The 24006-nt window shown below is 46.5% G+C and overlaps 1 protein-coding gene across 2 annotated transcripts; it reads right to left on the bottom strand.

Moving 5' to 3' along the window:
• Positions 1 to 1775: 1775 nt before the first annotated feature.
• Positions 1776 to 23734, bottom strand: tbc1d22b (TBC1 domain family, member 22B). Of its 2 annotated transcripts, XM_061735101.1 has the most exons (13): positions 23497 to 23734; positions 19645 to 19701; positions 18808 to 19124; positions 18585 to 18737; positions 15768 to 15838; positions 15558 to 15686; positions 14936 to 15001; positions 12513 to 12627; positions 11998 to 12104; positions 11735 to 11810; positions 11523 to 11650; positions 8275 to 8370; positions 1776 to 1923 (listed from the first exon to the last, which is right to left on the bottom strand). In XM_061735101.1, exons 1-13 carry the CDS (start codon positions 23550 to 23552, stop codon positions 1795 to 1797), a joined length of 1500 nt encoding a protein of 499 aa, XP_061591085.1. In that variant the 5' UTR covers positions 23553 to 23734; the 3' UTR covers positions 1776 to 1794. The 2 variants fall into 2 exon arrangements, with proteins under 2 accessions (XP_061591085.1, XP_061591086.1); XM_061735102.1 differs by lacking the exon at positions 19645 to 19701.
• Positions 23735 to 24006: the final 272 nt, after the last annotated feature.

Genomic DNA, 24006 nt, shown 5'->3' with positions numbered 1-24006 from the left:
TTATCCAACAGTATATTAAGGATTTACCAAAGGCGTACTAGCGGTTTACTAATAACTCACCACTGATTCACCAATGATCTACAGGTGTTTACCAAGTTGTTTACCAGTGGTTGACCAATGACTTACAAGTGATTCACCAGCATTTTATCCACAATTTATCATTGATTTACCAATGATTTATTCATGGTTTAAATCAATGATTTATTAGTCATTTACAAGTGGTTTACCAATGATGAACCGGTGGTTTACAAGGACTTCACCAGTAATTTATCAAGGACGTACCAGTAATATACTAATAACTTACCGCTGATTTACAATATATACTAATAACTTACCTACATGTGTTTTACAAGTTGTTTACTAATGATTTACCAGGAGTTTACTAATGATTTACCAATGATGTACCAATGGTTTACCAATGATTTAGATGTGATTTCTACCGGTGGTTTACCAACGATGTACCTGTCGTTTACTGCTGTTGATCCAATTATTTACCCGTGATTGCCAGTGGTTAACCAATGATTTGTTTTTAGTGGTTTACCAATGATCTAACAGTGTTTTACCATCGGTTCAACAATTGTTAACCTGTGATTTAATGGTGTTCCACTGGTGCTACCAAAAATGCTAATATTATCAATGGCTAAAGCCTGAGTTATGGTTCTGCGTCAAATCGACGGCGTCGTGAACCTTCGGACTTTTCCGTCACTCCATTTCTCCGCGGTGCAGTTCCCCCCGTGACCGCTAGGTTGCGATCTTTTTCTGAATGGTTTATCCGACTTTTTCCGGTCACAGTGAATCAAAGAAATAAGGACAACTACTGTGCAAAAAAACAAAACAAAAAAAAAAAATCACACATACACGAAGAAAAGAGTGCTGAAAGTTCACGACTGCTTCAAACCGGAATTGCGTTGCTACCAAGCGAACCAATCACAGCCCTCTCGTCTGCGTGTGGTCTGCGTCGCCTCCACGCGTAGTTACAATTTTTGGGAGGTGCAGGTCACTGACGGGGTGTGGTCTGCGTCGACGCGGACCCTACGGCGTAGGCACGGCGTGGTTTTGACGCAGAACCATAACTCAGCCTTTAGGAACGGTTTTCTTTGTAACTTTGTTCCAAATATCCTTGAGGTCTTTAAGAAGCTGCTTCTGTGTATGTTTGGCTGTTCCATCGCTCGTTTCCATCCAGGCCAGATCTCAGTGGCAGCTCGTGGTTATTTAAATGGTATAATTGTATTTATATATTGGCACTCAAATTATTTTAGTTAAATTGGAATAAATTACAATAAATTAGATTAGTTGTATCTAAGGTAATCTGATCTAAATGTAACACAGAATCTCCATATTTGTCTCTGAGCTCCCGTGTCTGATAAAAACCTTAAAACCAGTTCAGAAAAACAGTTAAACTGGATGGTTTTAGAAGCTGATTGCACACAGCTGATTTAATTACATTAATCCAATAGAGGAAACAATTCAGTGTCTTGATAAATAAACTTTAAAAGAAGTGTTTTTCATTGCAAAAATAAAGGAATGATGAAATCTGCAGACGTCGTCTCTCGTTGGAAGGACGACCTTCCAAACACTGGTCGTCCTTTTGAACAACGGCGGTTTGTTCCGGGGGGAAAAGACCGATCCAGAACCAGAACCAGAACGAGAACCAGATCCAGATCCAGAACCAGAACCAGATCCTGATCCAGATCCAGAGTCTATCCAGATCCAGAACCAGAACGAGAACCAGATCCAGAACCGTCCGGTGGAGCAGCAGAAACTCCGTCTCAGACTAGTTCCAGACCAGATCCACTACCTCCGGTAGTGACTGGGGGCGTCGGCGAACATGTACTTGAGTCTGTAAGCTTCCGCCAGCAGCAGACCAACCTCCTCGTTGCCCCAGTGGATTGTGGGAAGGTTCTGCAGGAGCATGAGGAGTCCCTGGAGACACGAGAGAGACGAGAGTCAAGTCTGAAAGAGCGTTTCAGGTCACAAATAATAATTAAAATGTGTTATCTATTTCATTAACACTTATTATCATTGTTAATGTTTGTATTTATTTCACTTCAGGCGAAGGCACAGCAGAACTTCATGTTCTACAGTGATTTGGTTTTAGTTTTCAGGTCAGATGTCCATCCTGACATAGGTGTACATATTAAAGGTATAACAATATATCGTGCCACGTAATTTTGCGATACAAAAACGTTGAGATACGTGTGGTGGAGGTGACAAACTGTAGCTGATATTGGGTCAAATTCATCCAGGCAATACGAGCAGACGCTGATTTCTTTTTCAATGTAGTGATTTTGTTTTAACACAAGAGGGCGCTAAAGCAAACCTCTCTGTTGGAGCCAAAATACTTTGATTTATTATTTTATTTATTTAGCTGAATATGAGTTGTCATACCCCCTTTTTGTTACGTCATGATTAGCCTGTCATTCAGCCAGGTGGGTGGTTGTCCTGGTAACCATTATAAGCCACCTGGGTGGTGATTGCACGCAGGTGCGACAGGGGGAAGACAAACAGTTTTTGACCGTGCAACCGTGCAACCGTGCAAGACAGAGAGTGGCGTTCTGTCATAAGTTTATGTTTATTTTAAATATTGGAATTACTTTTGCTTTGACTACTGCTGATGAAGAAATAAATGGATTGGCATATCCGACCTGGATTCTAAGTCTGAGCGTTTGAATTAATTGAAGCACGCGTCCAAACAAAACCAACCCTGTTGCCCTGAGTATAGCCTATTGGTACAGGCTCTACATTGTCAAAAACTTTTAATCTTCGTTTGGAACGGACTATTGTCAAAAACTTTTAATCTTCGTTTGGAACGGACTATTGTCAAAAACTTTTAATCTTCGTTGGGAACGGAATATTGTCAAAAACTATATTCTTCGTTTGGAACGGACTATTGTCAAAGAAACTTTAGTCTTCGTTTTGAACGGACTATAGTTGAAAGCAAAACCTGCATTGGAAGGGGTTCTAAGTGTGCAGGACAACGCCACAGCCGCTGCTGAGACGCAGCGTTCGGAGGACCACAGCGCAGCGCAGCGCACCACCCGGGCTGCCGGCGGCACCGCGGAGGGTCTACACGCTGCGCGGAGCAGAGCCTGGAGCAGAGCCTGGCCTGGATACCGCCTCTACCAGCGCCATCGCGGTTGGATTACGCGCTGCTCGGAGCGGAGCTTGGATCACCGCCTCTACCGGCAGCATCGCGGTTGGATTACGCGCTGCTCGGAGCAGAGCCTGGAGCAGAGCCTGGAGCAGAGCCTGGAGCAGAGCCTGGAGCAGAGCCTGGCTGGATCACCTCCTCTACGTGGCGGCAAGCGGGGGGATTACACGCTGTTCGGAGGAGTTGGAGGATCACCTCAGCATCCTGGTGCTTGATCGTGGCATTGGCAGCCTCTACCAGCTCAAAGTGGACCGGTCTGAAGAAATGCATACACATCAAGGTATGTAGCGCGCTACCAGCTGGTTATATGGCCATATAGTAAAACACTGTGTGCACACAAAGGGTACTTTTGAGAGAAAAAAAAAAGGTTCCAAAACGAGCGCTCTGGTAAAAATCCAATGCATTGGTGGTTTTATGGTTTCAAGGACTTGGATTTAATAAGCTGGTTTTAACTGTGATGAACAACTGTGGGTTTTGAAGAGCAAAGGTACTGTTTTACATTTTACACTGTTGGTTGGTTTTTTGGTATTGCAAAGATGTACTCAGATAATGGTGTTCTGGGTCCAAATGAGTCAGATAATGGTGTTCTGGTTCAAACTGAGCCAAACGTGTATGGAGAGCCCTCCGTGGCTGACGCGCACGTTACGCGCTCTAATGATGATGCAATGCAAATAATGGTTGAACCTTCAGAGGCTGAAAAACAGTCCGATGTGACCACAGCAGGTCGCAGTGCTCACAGTGAACATGAATCACAGATTGGATCACAGGTTATCACAAAACGCAAGATAAAATTAACACCCAAGACCTTAATGGAGAAAATTGACTCACTTCAAAAGGAGAGAAAATCTAAGTTCACAAAAGCATCCCACTTGCAGAAAACAATTGGAGAGTTAATGCAAAGAGGAAGAGGATGCAAACAAGAAGTTCAAGAGGAATTCAGAAAATATCTCAACCTGTGCAAGGATGCAAGAGATGCACAGAATGCTCTGTTGCCACTAATCCCTCCTGAGGAACAGAGCAAACATGATATATGGTTCCAAGCCAAAATGATCAACGTCAATGAATTCATTGAGGAGGTGAATGAATGGACCAAAAGCAGCGAAACTCTGCAGCAAGTGATGAGGATGAAATCTGTCCCAATGACAGCATTTCAAATGTTGAAAGCACAAAATCCACTCATCAAAGTCACACCAGGTCTGCAACAAGCAGGTCCAGCAGGTCCAGCACCTCAAGAGCTCGCAGGCAGGCGGAGGCAGAGAGAGCTGCCCTAGCCGTACGTGCTGCAGCACTACAAGAAAAGCATGCCATTGAAGAAGAGGAGGAAAGGCTGCACAGGGAAAGAGAGATGTTAAGAAAGAAAAAGGAGAAAATGGAGATGGATGCACAACTGGCAGCTGCAAATGCCAAAATAGCAGTTCTACAATCTCCTAGTCCAACCCCTTCACGGACACACTCTGATGGAATGGACTCATATTATAGGAAAGGAGCCAGACCAAAAGAACCTTCAGTCTCATTCAACCCCCTAGCCAGAGAGTATGTGCCATCCGTACAACCATCTATCCAAACACCTACTCCAACTCAAATAGAACCACTGCAGCAGCAAGCATGCATACAAACGCAACAACCACCTCGACAAGAACAACCACCACCATCCAATAATCCATCTGACCAACAATACTTACCATGGACTGCAGCAGCGGCCAATAAACCCGCTACTTACCTGAACCATGATGTGACAAAGCCTCAAATTTCTTCCCAACCCAATGAAACCTCAACTGTATGTGACCTTTTGCAAAAGCAAAATGAAATCACAGCCATGCTAATGGAACAGCAAACCTCTCATTTACTGCCACCAAGGGAGATTCCATGTTTTGATGGGGATCCATTACAGTTCAAAACCTTTGTCAGGGCCTTCATACACTGCGTGGAAAGAAACACAACCAACAAAGGTGATTGTCTGTACTACTTGGAAAGGTACACCAAGGGCCAGCCCAATGAGCTTGTACGCAGCTGTCAACTCATGCCACCAGACAGAGGCTATGACATGGCCAGACTTCTCCTTGAGCAACACTTTGGAGATGCTTATAAGATCACAGCAGCATACCTGGAGAAGGTGCTCCAGTGGCCAGTGTTGAAATCTGAAGATCCCAAATCCCTTCAAGCTTACTCACTTTTCCTTCGTCAGTGTTGTAATGCCATGGAAACAATACAATATATGAGAGAACTTGACATGCCCGCCAACATGAAAACGGTCATTTCAAAGCTTCCATATAAGCTCAGAGATATCTGGAGAGTGTCTGCATGTGGCATAATGGAAAGATTCCACCGCCGACCCCAATTCACAGATATTGTGAGTTTCATTGAGCGCCAGGCCAAAATCCAGTCGGATCCAGTCTTTGGTGACATCCAAAATACCTCACAAAGCACAGTAAGGCCGTTCAAAGGAATGAAGTCACAAGGCAAGCCCAAGTACAAGGGAGACAGTTTTGCCATTACCATTGAAACCCCTCAACCTGAAGTTAAAGACCAAACTGGATCTCCACAAAGTCCCAAGCAAAGTAATACATCTGCTCACACCACCACCGCTTGTGTATGCTGCTCAAAAAATCACACTCTGGATAAATGTCCACAGATGGAGAAGAAATCCCACAGGGACAAAGTGTCCTTTATAAAGCAAAAAGGAATCTGTTTTGGCTGCCTTTGTGGTGGACACATGAGCAAACATTGTGACAAACGTTTGACTAGCAAAGTGTGCAATAAAACACATCCCAGTCTTCTTCATATCGACTTTAAAGAGAGAGCAAGCAACACAAACCAGCCAAAGAAACCATCAGTGAGCAACACACAAGTCTCTTGTGGACAAACAGGGGCCGGTGACAGCAATGGCATTCTGTCCATCCTACCTGTACAAGTGAAATCCAGCAAGGGGGACAAAATAATTAAAACTTATGCATTCCTTGATCCCGGCAGCACAGACACATTTTGTTCTGAAACGCTAATGAAAAAATTGAATTTGAGTGGGAGGAAAGCAAAAATCAGCCTTCTCACCATGGGCCCAAAGGCATCTGTCTCCAGCTACATCCTGACGGACTTGGAAATCTCAAGCCTCACTGGAGAACAGTTCTACGGCCTGCCCAAGGTTTACACCCAAAATAAAATGCCTGTGACAATCAGAAACATAATTAATGAAGGGGAGCTGGCTAAGTGGCCATATTTGAATGGGGTTGTTCTCCCATGCATTCAAGCTGACGTTGAGCTATTGATTGGTACCAATGCCTCTAAACTACTTGAACCGTGGGAAGTTGTGAACAGTCGTGGCAGTGGGCCATACGCCATTAAGACCCTATTGGGGTGGGTCGTTAATGGTCCCCTTTCCAGCTACAGTGAGCAACATGAAAGTGTTAGTGTCAACAGGACCTCCATAACACACCTGAAGGAGTTGCTACAGAATCAGTACAACCATGACTTTAATAATAAGTCATCAGAGGACACCAAAGAGGAGGCAGATGAGATGAATGACGGTGATGATGAAGAAGAGGATGGCGATCCTGTTCAGCAACCGGATAGTGCCTATGAGAGCAGTGACAGAGAAACCATCTCAAAGACTAAACCTGCCGCTGATAAGAAGCAGAGCAAAGTGAAGAAAACTGCAAAACAGGAGACGGAGCCGACAACAGGTTTAACAGTGAAGCTCAGAGGAGTCCCGTTCAGTGTTAAAGAGCAACAAATCAGAGAATTCATGACCCCGCTGAAGCCTGTAGCAGTCAGGATTGGCAAAAATGAAAGTGGGAATAGAACAGATTACGTCTATGTGGATTTACGCTCTGAAGAAGAAGTGGGAAAGAAGAAGAATAAAGACTACATAGGGGGTCGTTACACTGATGATGATGATGATCTTGACTTTGATCAAATGTCTTCCACAAAGAAAAACACGGTAAAGAGCTCTAAAGATCTCGCATACCATGACTTCTTTGATCCAGTGGACAGCGGACCAGTTAAAGCAGATGAGCAGTCAGATGGAGAAGATCATGGCACGGATGTGAGCCAGGAAGAAGAAACTGATGATGAAGCCGGTGATCATGATGGTGAAGAGGATGATGATGACATGGACATTTTTGGAGGAAAAGCACCAACCACAGACAAGCCTGAAGTAAAATCTTCATTTGAGAAGTGGCAAGAAAAGATGTGGCAGAAGAACGAGGAGCTGAAGAAAGCAGCTCACAGCAAAGCCGTGGCAGCTGTCGGGAGAGGTGACGGCGCAGAGTCTGAGCGTTTGAATTAATTGAAGCACGCGTCCAAACAAAACCAACCCTGTTGCCCTGAGTATAGCCTATTGGTACAGGCTCTACACTCTCCATCCTGTTACCTCAGTACAAACCTCTCTCTGTTACCTCAGTTCCAAGTGAGTGTGTTTTCAACAGCAGGGGACAAAGTTACTGCCCAAAGATCCAACTGCTGCCAGAAAATGTGGATATGCTAATATTCCTGAAGGACATGTCCATCTGTCAGGCTGGAGCAGGTGAAGCTCTGAGCTCTGACAGAAGATCAATAACAGTCATGTTGCATTCGGAGTTTGGGACTTTTCATAGTTTATTTATTTACTTGTATTTAATTTTAGTTGTTAAATTTCTGGAAAAAAAAAGTCAAATCATACATGAGAGAAACTATTCAGTTTGGTGGGACCTCCGTCGGTTCTACCACCGTTAGTGGTTCCTCCAGGACCAAAGGACCTCTGGTTCTGGAGGAACCACCGTTAGTGGTTCCTCCAGGACCAGAGGAACCACCGTTAGTGGAACCACCGTTAGTGGTTCCTCCAGGACCAGAGGAACCACCGTTAGTGGAACCACCGTTAGTGGTTCCTCCAGAACCAGACAGGACCAGAGGAACCACCGTTAGTGGAACCACCGTTACTGGTTCCTCCAGGACCAGACAGGACCTCTCTGGTCCTGGAGGAACCACCGTTAGAGGTTCCTCCAGGACCAGAGGTCCTCTCTGGTCCTGGAGGAACCACCGTTAGTGGAACCACCGTTAGTGGTTCCTCCAGGACCAGAGGTCCTCTCTGGTCCTGGAGGAACCTCCGTTATTGTTTCCAGGTGACTCTGGGGGGAGAAAGGCGCCGGTACCTGGAAGTCGACCATGGACAGGATCTCCTTGCGCCACTCCAGGAGGAAAGCAGCGCAGACGTAGAGGTGGAAGTGGGAGAAGCCGTCGGCCTCGGCCTGTGGAGAAACGCTGCTGTATTATATTTATATCATAGTTATATTTATGATAGAGCTTACATCTTGTATTAAACAGGTTATTTTAGTAAAAATTACATATATTTATACAAATTAGTGTGTAGTACAAAAAACTAGAAAGATTTCCTCGCAGAAATTTCGAGAGTGCCACTTTACTGGGGGTAATTTACTGTGTGTGTGTGTGTGTGTGTGTGTGTGTGTGTGTGTGTGTGTGTGTGTGTGTGTGTGTGTGTGTGTGTGTGTTCCAGCTTCCCGGCCGTGAGGCTGCAGGACTGGGGGTCGGCTAAGGTCAAAGGCCAGGGGTCAGATTTCCCAGAATTCTTTGAGGCGTCTCCATTTTACAGGTTAAAGCAGAGACGTTCTATAAACCGAGACAGCCCACTACGGTTGTGTTTCCTGTATCTGTGTCACGTGACTGCCACGCCCCTTTAGGAGACAGGAAGTAGGTCCTGAGTCTATTGAGTCCTATGGGAAAAGTGAACGTGAGCACAGATTATTACCAATTCCTTCGCCCCATAGTAACCTAAGTAAATATGGGACCCATTTTTCAAAAGCCACAAACCTTCTGAACAATCTGACACCAAAATGGACATTTTCAGACTGACAGATTAGGAGAAAATGAACTTTGTTTGAGACCTGTCTCTGTCTGAGAAACACACTCTCGCCAGATTTGGCTCTCATAGTTTTTCCATCGGATAAAATGAAGTTTAAAACTAATATAAAACTTGCTTCTTTGGTTAATAATACTGTTATTTTCATTATTTAAGCCTTTTTTGGAAGAAAGTTGTACTGTATCTAGTGTTGTATGTTCCAAAACGATGTAGGGAGAGGGGCGGCCACACCCACTTAGGGGACAGTGTATACCATTTCAAACCATTGCCAGTAACGGCAATGCGCTATCTTGTGTATAGAAGATCTTTGGTTAAAGTATATGAAGACTTTAGTGACTGAGTCATGTGACCAGTTCTGGCTGAAGGAATGAGTCAGCAGCTGACTGCTGGTTGCCCCAGCAACAAGAACCTCTGTTCAGAACCTTCCGGTTTGGCTGTGAGAAAAACACAGATTTTGGCTTCTGACAAGCTCTGAAATAACTCTGGATTTGTGATAAAACCGTAGCTCGTAGCAGAAAAGCGAAAACATTGTGAGAGACACGGAAGCCGGAAGATTCTGACAATCTTAATTTTATTCAGATATTCCTTAAAATGATTGAGTAAGCTCAGTGCGAAGACAGAGTGAGATTCTTTTGAAAAAAACGTTTTTGTGCATACCCCGCCTGTCAAAGTCACATTTTATGAATCACAACACTTATGTCTACATTCTGACAACATATTATTTGTTTCCTTTTTACGGTTTGGCCGTGAGCTCGAGTTAAAAATAAAAATTTGGGTTATTTTTTTACTGTTTCTCACACTCTGTTTGTGTTTGGTGTTTTGGAGAGAAAAGAAGTTTTCCTCCGTTTTGAAGTTTGAATGACATTTCTACGTGCAGGTATGAGAAAGCTAGGTGACTCAGAAAAAAGGTGAATTTTCCGTTTTTTTTTTACGTCCTCCCATCCGTTTTGAATGGGGTTTTTTGGCCGTTTTTTTGGGAATAACTTTGGGAAAAATGGGAATTTTAACACCAAAAGTCATAGCACACTATTCCTGATCGAGCCGCACGTTTTGATATATGATGCTTCGCCCCAAGGCACTCCTCTTCATTGCTATGGCATAGCTATGGAGGAGGAGTGCCCCGTGGCGCTAATAAATACAGACATATAATTTATGTTTAGTTGTGGAAAGGGGGTGGGATTAGGGCTGAAACGATTCCTCGAATAATTCGAGTAATTCGATTACAAAAAATGATGGAGGAATTTTCTCTGCCTCGAGGAATCATTTAATTTTGCAGATCAAAGCAGGTGTTTACCCGGACTACAATTAATGCGGCACAACGCGCTGACGCCGCGCACGTAAAGGAAGGAGAAAGAGGAGGAAGTGTTTGGTTTGTGTAACATGCCATGCTCAAGGCATATATATATATATATATATATATATATATATATATATATATATATATATATATATATATATATATATATATATATATATATATGTGTGCTCAGGCAGTCTGCAACGGCCCAGACGGGAGACACATGCAGCTCAGTGCTTAACTTTTATTTTTAATCCACGCTATATTCTTCTGGTCCGTTCTCCTATATGTTCCCCCTCTAACCCGGTACACACATAGGTTCCTCTAAACATCTGTTCCCACTACAGTTTTAACTAAAAGAAAAGGCAGAAAAAAATAAAAACGTAATAAAGCTAACTGGGTAGTTTTCAGTTTTATCTCTGTAGTCGTTCATGGATAAAACAAGCAGCACTGGAGCCTAATCTGCTCCAATACAGCAGGATCAGAAGTTTATTTTGAACACTGCCAAAACTCAAAATCTTATACTTTAACTTGAAACTTAACTAGAACTTAAAATGTGCCTGACACAAATGAAAGTTAAATTTTAACACGTGGGAAAAACACCTAACCTTTTAAGTGATGTGTGTTATCAGGTGTAATGGCATTTTTAGGTTAGAAATAAGAATATTTCTTGGTAAGATCCTTAGTTTTTTGAGTGAATCAGTGAATTTGGTCGACTGGTGTAAGTTCAGGGTTTTTAAATGAACAGCCATGAACCTACTGTATTATATAATTTAGTCTTAGTAATGTCTATTAACATCTAACATCATGTATATTTATAACTTTAACTAAACAAAAATATGTTTTATCCGATTAATCGATGGAATTTTCAGTAGAATACTCGATTACTAAAATATTCGATAGCTGCAGCCCTAGGTGGGATTACATAAGTTTATACTTGCTCCCACTCCTTTTCGAACATGTAACTCGAAATATGTGTTTTGATGTTGTTTTTTTCTTTATGTGGTGGAATGCCCACCTGGATTTGTTTTCTTGTTTTTTTTTTTACATGTTCAACCGGGGTCTACCGGGGCCTAACAGTAGGGGGCGGGGCCTAGCGGGCAGAGGGCGGGGCCTACCTGGTAGGTGGGCGTGGCTTGTTTGACAGGTGGGCGGGGCCTACCTGGTAGGTGGGCGTGGCTTGTTTGGTAGGTGGGCGGGGCCTACCTGGTAGGGGCGTGTCCTACCTGGTAGGTGTCCCAGAGGCGGATGGTGCAGCGCAGCGGCAGCTCCCTCATCAGCAGGTTGTTCATCCAGCGGAAGGCGAACTGCAGGTACTCCACCTCGTACCTGCGGAAGTGCTGGTGGACGTCCTCTGGAGACGGAAACGGAGCTAGCGTTAGCATTAGCTTCAGATCCCCCCGTTGCTGCCGCCGGCGGGTAGCTAGCTAGCACTTACCGTCTATCCTGCTCACCAGCTCCTCCAGCGCCTTCACCTTGTTCTGGATGCCGGGCTGAGCAAACGTGTAGTTGTCCTGGGAGAAAAGAGAAGTTAGTGGACGGCTCTGGGAGCTAACAGCTACAGCTAAAGGCTAACAGCAGCGGATGCAGCAACCAGACGGATCAACAACAGAGACATTGATGCAGCTAGCAGATGGAGAGAGGTTTTGCGTTAGCAACCGCGCAGGTTTTCCTGGCTGCCTGGTGTTGGGTTTAGTTTACCTGGATTCCGTCCAGCAGCTTGCTCATGCACCAGAAACTGTCGGCCTCGATGTTCCTCTGCGTGTCCAGAGGCAGCGCCGCCACGTCAAAGTTCTCCACGTCCTCCGCTGGAAGACAAGACGCCTGGTGAGGCTGGACGTCCCGCTGGATGTCCTGCAGGACTTCCTGCAGGACTTCCTGCTGGATTTTTAGTAGGAAGTTCCTGCAAGAAGTTCTTTCAGGAACTTCTTGCAGGAAGTTCCTGCAGGACTTCCCGGTGGATTTTTAGTAGGAAGTTCCTGCAGGAAGTTCTTTCAGGAACTTCTTGCAGGAAGTTCCTGTAGGACTTCCCGGTGGATTTTTAGTAGGAAGTTCCTGCAGGAAGTTCTTTCAGGAACTTCTTGCAGGAAGTTCCTGCAGGACTTCCCGGTGGATTTTTAGTAGGAAGTTCCTGCAGGAAGTCCTACAGGAAGTCCAGCGGGAAGTCCAGCAGGGAAGTCTGGTTCTGGTCCACACGGCGGTTCTGGTCCACTTACTGACGAACTCAGACAGGAAGACGACGAAGAAGGGCGTGACCAGGTCGTTGATTCCCTGGACGTAGCCGCTGGCCGGGTGGCGGATCGCCCAGATGAAGAGGATCCGCTCAAAGACCTGCGGAGCAGAAGAACGTGATTCTGGGGGAATCAAACCTGCGTCGCTGTTCAGGGGAAGGTTTACATAAGTCGCCTGCTCAACCCGTTGAACCATACGGGCGAACTCGTGTTGAAAAAATCCACTCTCTAAATGGCAGTCCTCCCGACGGGCCGTGGTATACGCTCATTATATCACAGCTGAGGATCATTATATCACAGCTGAGACTCTTTATATCACAGCTGAGACTCATTATATCACAGCTGAGACTCATTATATCACAGCTGAGACTCATTATATCACAGCTGAGGATCATTATATCACAGCTGAGGATCATTATATCACAGCTGAGCGGCGTCTCCGGCCCCACGCCAAGGGATGTATTTATACTTTTATAAAACGGTTACCAATAATTTAAATATGAAAGAGGAATACACAATCTATTTTATGTAGTTTTTAATTAGTCAGAAATACATATTATCCAGTAAAAATAGCCCCACTGTGGGAAAAAATAGTCCCGGCTCTGCTCCGCCTCAGAAACCCGTTTGAACGAAAATTTCTCACAAAGTAAAATCAGAATCATTTTGAGGAACAAACCTCAGACACTTCTGCTTTTTGCTTCCTCCTTAGCCGAGGATTCAGTTCCTCCTTAGCCGAGGATTCAGTTCCTCGTTAGGGGAAGATTCAGTTCCTCAACGACCCATGATGCAGCATTTTCTCTCCCATTAGTGAGATAAAACCTCTTTTATTATGTTATCACTACTTCATTCACAACTTCTGTTTTTTTTATTTATAGAGTTTAAACATAAAAGGTTCGTCAGGCGGGTGAACGACATTTAGAACGATACAGGCGTAATCGGTCCAACATGGGAGGACGTAAGACTGCATCACCTAAAAAATACATTTGAAACATCTGGAATAAAAGTCTAAAAGTCACAACATCTGAGGGGGGGGACTCTGAGCTTTTATTTTGAAGTTTAGAAAAGTTCTCCCTGATTATTCTGACCTTAACTAAAGAAATGCAGTGTTGAACAAGTTCAAATGAACGCATTCATTTCTGTGAGAACGTTGAACTAAACGGAAAATATTTGCAAATAAAGAACGTGAACTTGTTCATTCTGCAGATCAGGAACTGGAATCTGAAATGTTCAGATTATGAGTTTCAGTTCACTGTTTAGGTCAAATTATTACGGAATACATTTCACCACATTTAAAATACTGGACGAGACGACGACTTCACACTACATTACCCACAATGCAGTGCACACTATCATAACACAGGGTACCATCTCCATGGCAACGACGGCCGAGCTAGTTCAAAGTGAAAATGGTGAACTATGAATGTGAACTGTTCATTTTTAAACTATGCGAACTTTGAACTAGTTCATGAGAAGTAGGAACTTGCACAACTGGAGAATGTTCCCTGGTGTGGGAGTGTAGCGGTGGAGAGCACAGCTGCACCGGAGCAGGAAGTGATGCTCTCTTACCTCCTGCTAGGGCTGGGCGATATATCGAGATTTTAATATATATCGATATATTTTCAAACGCGATATGGTACGAGACAATATCGTTTATATCGATTTAAAAAAAAATAAAATAATAATGATTTTGATATAGCTTATTTTGTGACAAATTGACTTGAATGTTTTATTTGAGATTTGCACAAAAGTTTTGTTATTTGCACAACTGTCAACCTCAGTGGAAAAGTCTGACTGTTACTGTCTACATTGTATTAATTACAGTGTATTTTAATTTAATTGTTATGCAGGAAAGGGATATTTTTTTAATTTATTCAAGAAGCATTTTTATTCTATATATGCAGGCAGTTTATTTTTATTTCATTTGTTTTATACATGTTGATATTGTGCAGACCTCTGTTAATAAAGGAACCTGTGTGACATTTGGCACGAGGCTTTGTATTAAAACTGACTGTTTTTTTAAGGGTTTGATCAGAAAAAATGAAGCTAACAGAGATGCTAACAGAGATGCTAACAGAGATGCTATGCTATAATGCTTTGGGGGAAACCCCAATTATGTCACAGAAAAATTATCGATATGTATAGAGTATCAACATTCAGCTAGAAAATATCGAGATATGAGTTTTGGTCCATATCGCCCAGCCCTAGTTCCTGCACAGCTGTAGCTGAGCAGGAAGTGATGCTCTCTTACAGGAAGTGATGCTCTCTTACAGGAAGTGATGCTCTCTTACAGGAAGTGATGCTCTCTTACAGGAAGTGATGCTCTCTTACAGGAAGTGATGCTCTCTTACAGGAGGTGATGCTCTCTTACAGGAAGTGATGCTCTCTTACAGGAGGTGATGCTCTCTTACCTCCTGCACCGCCGGCTGCTGGAACAGCGGGATCAACGGGTTGGTTCTGGGAATGTCGATGTGGATCTGACGGGACACACAAGCAGAGTCTCAGCAAGGACGGGTCTCAGGAGGGACGGGAACTGATAAGATCTTTCCAATTCTGATTCCATTTTCGATTCTTTATCAATTCTCTTATCGATTCTCATTTGGAAAAAAGGAGAACAAACAGGTCCATTAGCATCAACTTGGTTTTATATCTTTGAACAAAAAAATACCAGTGAGGTGTAAAGACGCCCCCAGTCTTGGGCTCCTCCATGGTGCCGGAGGGCCCCGGGAAATTATTTGTTATATAAAATATTTATTTAATATAAAATAAATATTCTTCTGTAGAAATTAACTAAATACAACAAATTATTCTGTGGCAATTACACAAGAATGTCCAGTAACATGTTCAACACCACAAACTTAGTCACTGCTGGTGACATTCATCTATTCTGGCCTGATGCTCTTCCTTGATGAAAGGAGAAGCTAGCGGTAGAAGCTAGCGGTAGGAGTTAGCGGTAGGAGCTAGCGGTAGGAGCTAGCGGTAGGAGCTAGCGGTAGGAGCTAGCGGTAGGAGCTCAGCATGGGGGGGTCCTACCTGTCTGTAGGTGTCCCGGTGTCCCTCCTCGGTCCTGGACTGGTAGTACTGCTCGATGAATCTGAAGTATTCCTCCCTCTTCCTCTGCAGGACCAGCTGCCGCCGCTCGCTGTTGGCCGGCAGGTAGCCCTGGAACCAGAGGGGGGTGGGGGGACATGGGTCAGAGACGGGCCGGCGGTTCTGGAACATGGACCTAGAACATGGACTTACAGAGAGGAGTCTCCAGGTGACGGGCCGAACCTCCCTGGGAATCCCAGACCAGCTGAGCTGCCGCAGTTCCTCTGGGAGGGGGAGACACAGTTACACCAGGGACAGGGTGGACGGGTGAGGTGTCATGTGGACGGGTGAGGTTTGGAGTGGACGGGTGAGGTTTGGAGTGGACGGGTGAGGTTTGGAGTGGACGGGTGAGGTTTGGAGTGGACGGGTCGAGGTTTGGAGTGGACGGGTCGAGGTTTGGAGTGGACGGGTCGAGGTTTGGAGTGGACGGGTGAGGTTTGGAGTGGACGGGTGAGGTTAGGTGTGAACGGGTGAGGTTAGGTGTGGACGGGTGAGGTGTCATGTGGACGGGTGAGGTTTGGAGTGGACGGGTGAGGTTGTGGATGGGTGAACGGGTGAGGTTAGGTGTGGACGGGTGAGGTGTCATGTGGACGGGTGAGGTTTGGAGTGGACGGGTGAGGTTTGGAGTGGACGGGTGAGGTGTCATGTGGACGGGTGAGGTTTGGATTGGACGGGTGAGGTTTGGAGTGGATGGGTGAGGTTTGGAGTGGACGGGTGAGGTTTGGAGTGTACGGGTGAGGTTTGGAGTGGACGGGTGAGGTTTCGAGTGGACGGGTGAGGTTGTGGAGTGGACGGGTGAGGTTAGGTGTGAACAGGTGAGGTTTGGAGTGGACGGGTGAGGTTTGGAGTGGACGGGTGAGGTTGTGGATGGGTGAACGGGTGAGGTTTGGAGTGGACGGGTGAGGTTTGGAGTGGACGGGTGAGGTTAGGTGTGAACGGGTGAGGTTAGGTGTGAATGGGTGAGGTTAGGTGTGGACGGGTGAGGTTTGGAGTGGACGGGTGAGGTTAGGTGTGGACGGGTGAGGTTAGGTGTGGACGGGTGAGGTTTGGAGTGGACGGGTGAGGTTAGGTGTGGACGGGTGAGGTTAGGTGTGGACGGGTGAGGTTAGGAGTGGACGGGTGAGGTTAGGTGTGGACGGGTGAGGTTAGGTGTGGACGGGTGAGGTTAGGAGTGGACGGGTGAGGTTTGGAGTGGACGGGTGAGGTTAGGTGTGGACGGGTGAGGTTAGGTGTGGACGGGTGAGGTTAGGTGTGGACGGGTGAGGTTAGGAGTGGACGGGTGAGGTTTGGAGTGGACGGGTGAGGTTAGGTGTGAACGGGTGAGGTTAGGTGTGGACGGGTGAGGTTAGGTGTGGACGGGTGAGGTTGTGGACAGGTGAACGGGTGAGGTTAGGTGTGGACGGGTGAGGTTAGGTGTGAATGGGTGAGGTTAGGTGTGAATGGGTGAGGTTAGGAGTGGACGGGTGAGGTTTGGAGTGGACGGGTGAGGTTTGGAGTGGACGGGTGAGGTTTGGAGTGGACGGGTGAGGTTAGGTGTGAACAGGTGAGGTTAGGTGTGAACGGATGAGGTTAGGTGTGAACGGGTGAGGTGTCACGTGGACGGGTGAGGTTTGGAGTGGACAGGTTTCTGGTCTAGTGCTGAGGTGTTACACTACCTTCGCCTAAGCCAGGGGTGTCTAACCAGTCAGAGCCACAATTGGTTACTGTGTTACTGCAATACATCACTCCGCGTGGGGCCGGAGACGCCGCTCAGCTGTGATATAATGATCCTCAGCTGTGATAGAATGAGTGTCTACCACGGCCTGACATGATGTATTGCATTTTTTTGATTTTTTCAACACGAGCGCGAAAAACTAAAAAGTAGCTGATGTTAAAGTTGTTGTTTTTTTCCTTTTGGTTAACAATTAATTAGGCATGTTGACGGTAAACTTTGATCTCCGGGGAGGAGCTAATGATGGATGGATGGATTGAGGAGTTCTTGTCTCCGAAATAAAAGACGAGGAAAAGACGACATGCAGAACTAACGTCAGGAGAGATGGGACTCTTTTATCCACAGTGGGGATATTTTTACTGGATAATATGTATTTCTGATTAATTAAAAACTACATAAAATATATTGTGTATTCCTCTTTAATATTTACATTATTGGTAACCGTTTTATAAAAGTAATACATCACTTCAGGCCGTGGTATACGCTCATTATATCACAGCCGCTCAGCTGTGATATAATGAGCGTATACCACGGCCTGTTAGGATGACTTGCAATTTTTCCCTGCCATTTTTTCAACATGAGCGCTAGCGCGCGTATGGTTCAACTACCCAGGTCGGTGCCCCCTCCCCCCCAGGTCGGTGACCCCCCCCCCCCCAGGTCGGCCCCCCCCCTACCCAGGTCGGGGCTGGACCCCCCCAGGTCCGTATTGCCCCCCCCGAACGAAGACAAAATAAGTTTTGTGTCCTGAGATGTCCTTCATTCTCAAAACAGTCATATCAGCTGCTGTTTAGTATTATTGTAAACTGTGAGAGAAGTGCTTGTTCACACGGGTTCTCCCGTGTGAACCAAGCCATAGCATGAGAACTGGCAGGCGGGGATTGAAGGGGCAACCCCCTCCGCGAGAAAGGTATAAGGACGGGGGGCAGCCGGAAGTCCAGGGAGAGTCTGCTGTGGGTCTAGTGCACGGACGCCCAGCGGGTTTAGGCTGCTCTGCCCTGGACTGTCCGGCTCTTCCAGTCCTTCTGTGTTAAGGTAAGAGTTCAGGCCTAGCCCCTTGTGTAATTGTATGTTGCTCTGTCATTTGCAGGGGAAAACACAGAGTTATCCTAGCAAAGGGCAGTTGTGTGTGAGTCTTTTGTGTGCACTGCTTGCTAATAAATGTATTCATTATAGCGAAAGCGAGTGTGTGTCTGATTCATTTTTGCACGGCCGACCCATCTAGAACCTAATTTAGATTTCTCCCAAAACACCCCCCTCACCCAGGTCGGGGCTGGTTCCCCCCAGCAGCTGCCTGAACTTGTCCAGCCGGCTCTTGTCCCGGACCGTGGAGGGCGGAGCTCCGGAGGCATTCTGGTCCGAGATCCGGGCCACCAGGGGGATGAGGGGCCGGACCGGCAGGGAGGACCGGACCGCTGGGGAGAGATGGGACCAGGTTAGAACCCAGAACCAGGACCAGAACCAGGACCAGGACCAGGTACGTACCCGAGGATGTGTTCAGGTGCAGCTCCTCACTGCTGGACTTGGTCACCTTTCCATTGACCTGAGGCTCCTGGATCCGGTCCTCCTGGGGGATCCGGTCCTCCCGGGTCTGGTCCTGCTGGGTCCGGTCCTCCCGGAGGTTCTGACCCGGTACCGGGTCCTCCTGGGGGTCCCGGTACCGGTTCTGACCCGGTACCGGGTCCTCCTCGTCCTCCAGGTCCCAGGCGTCGTTGGTGCTGCGGGCGAATTCATGGAAGCTGGAGGCCCGGGACGCCCTGGAGGTCCGGGTCTGGAACCTGGACCGGGTCTCCTTGGAGTGTCTGCAGACAGAGGGGGGGGAGGGGGGTCAACATCTGGAACTGACTCTGATCAGACAGGGGGGGGGGGGGGGGGGGGTCAACATCTGGATCATACTCTGATCTTGCATCCATGCAGCACAACTGGGACCAAACATCTGGAACAGAGACTCGTACATGCAGCACAGCTGGGACCAAACATCTGGATCAGAGACTCGTACATGCAGCACAGCTGGGACCAAACATCTGGATCAGAGACTCTGATCCTGCATCCATGCAGCACAGCTGGGAATAAACATCTGGAACAGACTCTGATTCTGCATCCATGCAGCACAGCTGGGACCAAACATCTGGATCAGAGACTCGTACATGCAACACAGCTGGGACCAAACATCTGGATCAGAGACTCGTACATGCAGCACAGCTTGGACCAAACATCTGGATCAGAGACTCGTACATGCAACACAGCTGAGACCAAACATCTGGATCAGACTCTGATCTTAGTTCCATGCAGCACAGCTGGGACCAAACATCTGGAACTCACGTGCGCCGTAGCCGCGGGTCGAGCGGCGGATGCTGCGCTCCATAAACGGGCCTGACGCTGTGGAAACAGCGCAACATCAGTCATGAGCAAGGCAGCTATCTAGCGTAGCTACGTTTCAGTGGTTTAGCTAGGAAGAGGCGGTGCCGCTACGTTTCAGTGGTTTAGCTAGGAAGAGGCGGCGCCGCTAGGTTTCAGTGGTTTAGCTAGGAAGAGGCGGTGCCGCTACGTTTCAGTGGTTTAGCTAGGAAGAGGCGGTGCCGCTACGTTTCAGTGGTTTAGCTAGGAGGAGGCAGCGCAGCTGTGCAAATACAAGGTTGGATGTGTTGTTTTTCTTGCAGTGCTGGTTTTATTGACTGTCCTCCTGGTTTTACAGGTCAGGTGAGTGTTTACTAGTGACGGAGACCAGGGATGGTTCCGGTGTGTCGCGGTTCCAGAGCCTTGTGATTCCGGCGTCTCCAGTTTCCAGTTTCTCACCGTTCCAGTGTGTCGTGGTTCCAGGGTCTAACGCTTGTGGTATCTCTTGGTTCCAGAGTCTCTTGGTTGTAATGTCTCTTGGTTCCAGACTCTCTTTGTTCCAGAGTCTCTTGGTTCTAATACATCTTGGTTCCAGAGTCTCTTGGTTGTAATGTCTCTTGGTTCCAGAGTCTCTCGGTTCCAGAGTCTCTTGGTTCCAGAGTCTCTTGGTTCCAGAGTCTCTTGGTTCCAGAGTCTCTTGGTTCTAATATCTCTTGGTTCCAGAGTCTCCTGGTTCCAGAGTCTCTTGGTTCCAGAGTCTCTTGGTTCCAGAGTCTCTTGGTTCTAATATCTCTTGGTTCCAGAGTCTCCTGGTTCCAGAGTCTCTTGGTTCCAGAGTCTCTTGGTTCCAGAGTCTCTTGGTTCTAATATCTCTTGGTCCCAGACTCTCTTGGTTCCAGACTCTCTTGGTTCCAGACTCTCTTGGTTCCAGTCTCTTGGTTCCAGAGTCTCTTGGTTCTAATATCTCTTGGTTCCAGAGTCTCTTGGTTCTAATATCTCTTGGTCCCAGAGTCTCTTGGTCCCAGAGTCTCTTGGTCCCAGACTCTCTTGGTTCCAGAGTCTCTTGGTCCCAGACTCTCTTGGTTCCAGAGTCTCTTGGTTCTAATATCTCTTGGTTCCAGACTCCCTTGGTTCCAGACTCTCTTGGTTCCAGTCTCTTGGTTCCAGAGTCTCTTGGTTCTAATGTCTCTTGGTTCCAGAGTCTCCTGGTTCCAGAGTCTCTTGGTTCCAGAGTCTCTTGGTTCTAATATCTCTTGGTCCCAGACTCTCTTGGTTCCAGAGTCTCTTGGTTCCAGAGTCTCTTGGTCCCAGAGTCTCTTGGTTCCAGACTCTCTTGGTTCCAATGTCTCTTGGTTCTAATGTCTCTTGGTTCCAGACTCTCTTGGTTCCAGAGTCTCTTGGTTCTAATGTCTCTTGGTTCCAGACTCTCTTGGTTCCAGACTCTCTTGGTTCCAGAGTCTCTTGGTTCTAATATCTCTTGGTCCCAGACTCTCTTGGTTCCAGACTCTCTTGGTCCCAGAGTCTCTTGGTCCCAGAGTCTCTTGGTCCCAGAGTCTCTTGGTCCCAGAGTCTCTTGGTCCCAGAGTCTCTTGGTTCCAGAGTCTCTTGGTCCCAGACTCTCTTGGTCCCAGACTCTCTTGGTCCCAGACTCTCTTGGTTCCAGAGTCTCAACGTCTTTTATTAATAATCCAGCACCTGGAGCAGAAGCTGACGGGGTCCTGAGGTGAGAACTGGACCTGCTGGTACCAGACCAGCGTCACCGTCTTATCAGCTCAAGGACGACCAGCTGCTGTTCAAACACACAACGGTGGTTGGTTCCCAGCACCAAGACAACCCAGTAGGACCTGCAGACTGAGACCTGCAGGTGTCAGTCTGCAGGTCCTACTGGGACCTGAGACCTGAGACCTGAGACCTGCAGGTCGGGACACGCCGAGCTTCAGCCAGAGTCTCTCCTTTCCCACCGTTAGACGCTGGAACTGGTTAAACAGGTTCAGCAGCAGCAGGAAGTAAAACAACGTCCCACCAGGAGGGGAAGACATCAGCACTGGTTTTAGAGAAGCAGCAGCAGCTGTTGTACTCCAGTTCAAGTTTACACAAACAAACACTTCCAGACTGATGGTAGTTCAGGATTCTTCACACGTGGAAAACATTCAGGACCATTATTAATAAAGTTCATAAAGTTAAACTATATTCAACCACACATTCCTGCATCACCTTGACTGACAGCTGTTAATAGAAGTAACTGTACTTCTACCAGAAACATCAGATAAACACCAGATAAACACCAGATAAACACCAGATAAACATCAGATAAACATCAGATAAAGCTCTGTGCAGGTCCGTGCTGGCGATGACCCGGTCTGACCCAGAAACGGGGCTGCAGCTCTTTCTGCCAGCAGGAGGTCTGATTACAGTCGTACAGACGTTTATCCGTTTATCTGCTGCTACAGGGTCGGCCTGAGCTGAAGTTTGTTTCAGCATCGACGCTCCCGCAGCATTGTTGTCAATAAAACTCAAACACCGTGACCCTGAGACTGAAAATTACACCCGAATTGTTCCATCACAAGAGACAAATAATACACGCTGGCTGTTACTGGATATCAGAGCTTCTTTTCGTCTATTTTAAAACTTCAATTTTGAAATCTCTCATTTTTAAATGGAGTTTGGTGCAGTTCTTCATACAATAATTCCCTTTACATGCAAACTGAGCATTATTTGGCAACACCAGTAGACCTACATGATTATTACAAAATAAAAAAAACTCCTTTAATATTCTCCAACGGTCCTCTAAAGTTGACATTTTAAAATGTAAACTATTTCATTGACTGTAACGTATAAAAGGTTAAGAGCTAAACTCTCTAGGAGACCTACGTAAATAAATAAAGAGTCAGAATTGAAACCATGACATAAAAATTCTTAAGGTGTGAAACTTTCCATTGAAACAGATCAAATGCAGTTAAAAGTTTAGTGTTTGTTTTGTGTTGCAGGGTTCACACATTTTTCCAGGTCAAATTCAAGCACTTTCAAGGGTCATTTTCAAAATCTTCAAGCACCTTATTGCCGGGGTAAAATATCTATAGGAATATATAAACTCAATTATTTTTTCCGCTTTTTTATCACAATTATGTACATTGTATCGTGCTGTAAACATCTAGTTATGTTTCATCTTACTGATTTTATTTCTCCTTGTAATAACTAAACTATACAGTCTGATCCCAGTTTGGTGAAAGACACAGAGTTATAATTTGTAGCACTTTCAAGCACTTAAACTAAAATTCAAGCACTTTTCAGGCCTTGAAAACACAACATTGAAATTCAAGCACTTTCCAGGATTTCACCCGTAGGAAATCTGATAAGAGCAAAAGTCTCTAGAAGACCTAAATAAATAAAAATCTGAGTCAGAATTTAAAGCATGACACAACAATTCTTAAGATGTCAAAACAGATCAAATGCAGTTAAAAGTTTAGTGTTTGTTTTGTGTGTTGGGTGTGACGTCACGGGATCCTGCTGCACCAGACTCCGTTTAGGATTCGTGCAATTTTCATAAAACTATTAATAAAACATAAAAGAAGCCTCAAATACCCGTGTGAACATGTGAAACTGGGTTTCCTCACACTGGAGAACAATTCGGCGCGGGGTTCGACCCACTGGGTCACTTGGTTCGAGGACTTTAAAAGCCTAAAAACATCGCTGGTCCTGAACAATGTGACCAACCCGAAACCAGCTTCAGGCTGGAGAACCGAACCAGAACCGGACCGGATCAGACCGGGATCCCTGATCAGAACCTCTTATCTCTGGAGGGTTTATCAGTTATAGAGAGAGAGGGAGGAGACCCACCTGCCCGGAACCTTCGGGCTTCTCCTCCAGAAACTGCTCCTGTTGTCCGTGGCCATCGCGGTGTTTAGTTCGGTTCCGCTTCAGTTCGGCTCCGGGTCCGGCAGAACCGGGACCATGGCCCGGCCCGGCCCGGGTAGAGGCCCGGTTCGGCGGGGGTGGGCGGGTCTGGGCGGGTCTAGGAGGTCTGGGTCAGGCGGCGGCAGCAGCGTGACGGCGGAGAGGAGCAGAGAGACGCCATGTTGGAAAAACCCGGAAGAGCAGGTGCAGTCACGTGACCCGCGGGAGGGGGCGGTGACGTCACCGACCACCGGTGGAAGGACGGTTAACGGCTGTTGAGTTGGTTTGATGGGTGGAAGACTAGTAGGCAGGAGGACCCCCTAAACCAGGACCTGGACCTGGACCTGGACCAGGACCAGGACTAGGAGTCAGGACCAGGACCAGAGAGTATTAAGACCAAGACCAGATACCAAGACCAAGACTAGGAGTCAGGAGGACCCCCTAAACCAGGAC

The sequence above is a fragment of the Cololabis saira genome, chromosome 12 (genome assembly GCF_033807715.1).
Source record: "Cololabis saira isolate AMF1-May2022 chromosome 12, fColSai1.1, whole genome shotgun sequence".
NCBI classification, from domain to species: Eukaryota; Metazoa; Chordata; class Actinopteri; order Beloniformes; family Belonidae; genus Cololabis; species Cololabis saira.
This window is presented reverse-complemented; position numbering and strand designations above follow the sequence as displayed.

Coding starts and splice junctions, on each gene's coding strand:
- tbc1d22b (XM_061735101.1), bottom strand. CDS start 23,552: ATGGCCACGGACAACAGGAGCAGTTTCTGGAGGAGAAGCCCGAAGGTT. Junction 12,628..14,935: donor AGCAGCCGGCGGTGCAGGAG/GTAAGAGAGCAT, acceptor TCTGCTCCGCAG/GTCTTTGAGCGGATCCTCTT. Junction 11,811..11,997: donor AGCTGCTGGACGGAATCCAG/GTAAACTAAACC, acceptor CTTTTCTCCCAG/GACAACTACACGTTTGCTCA.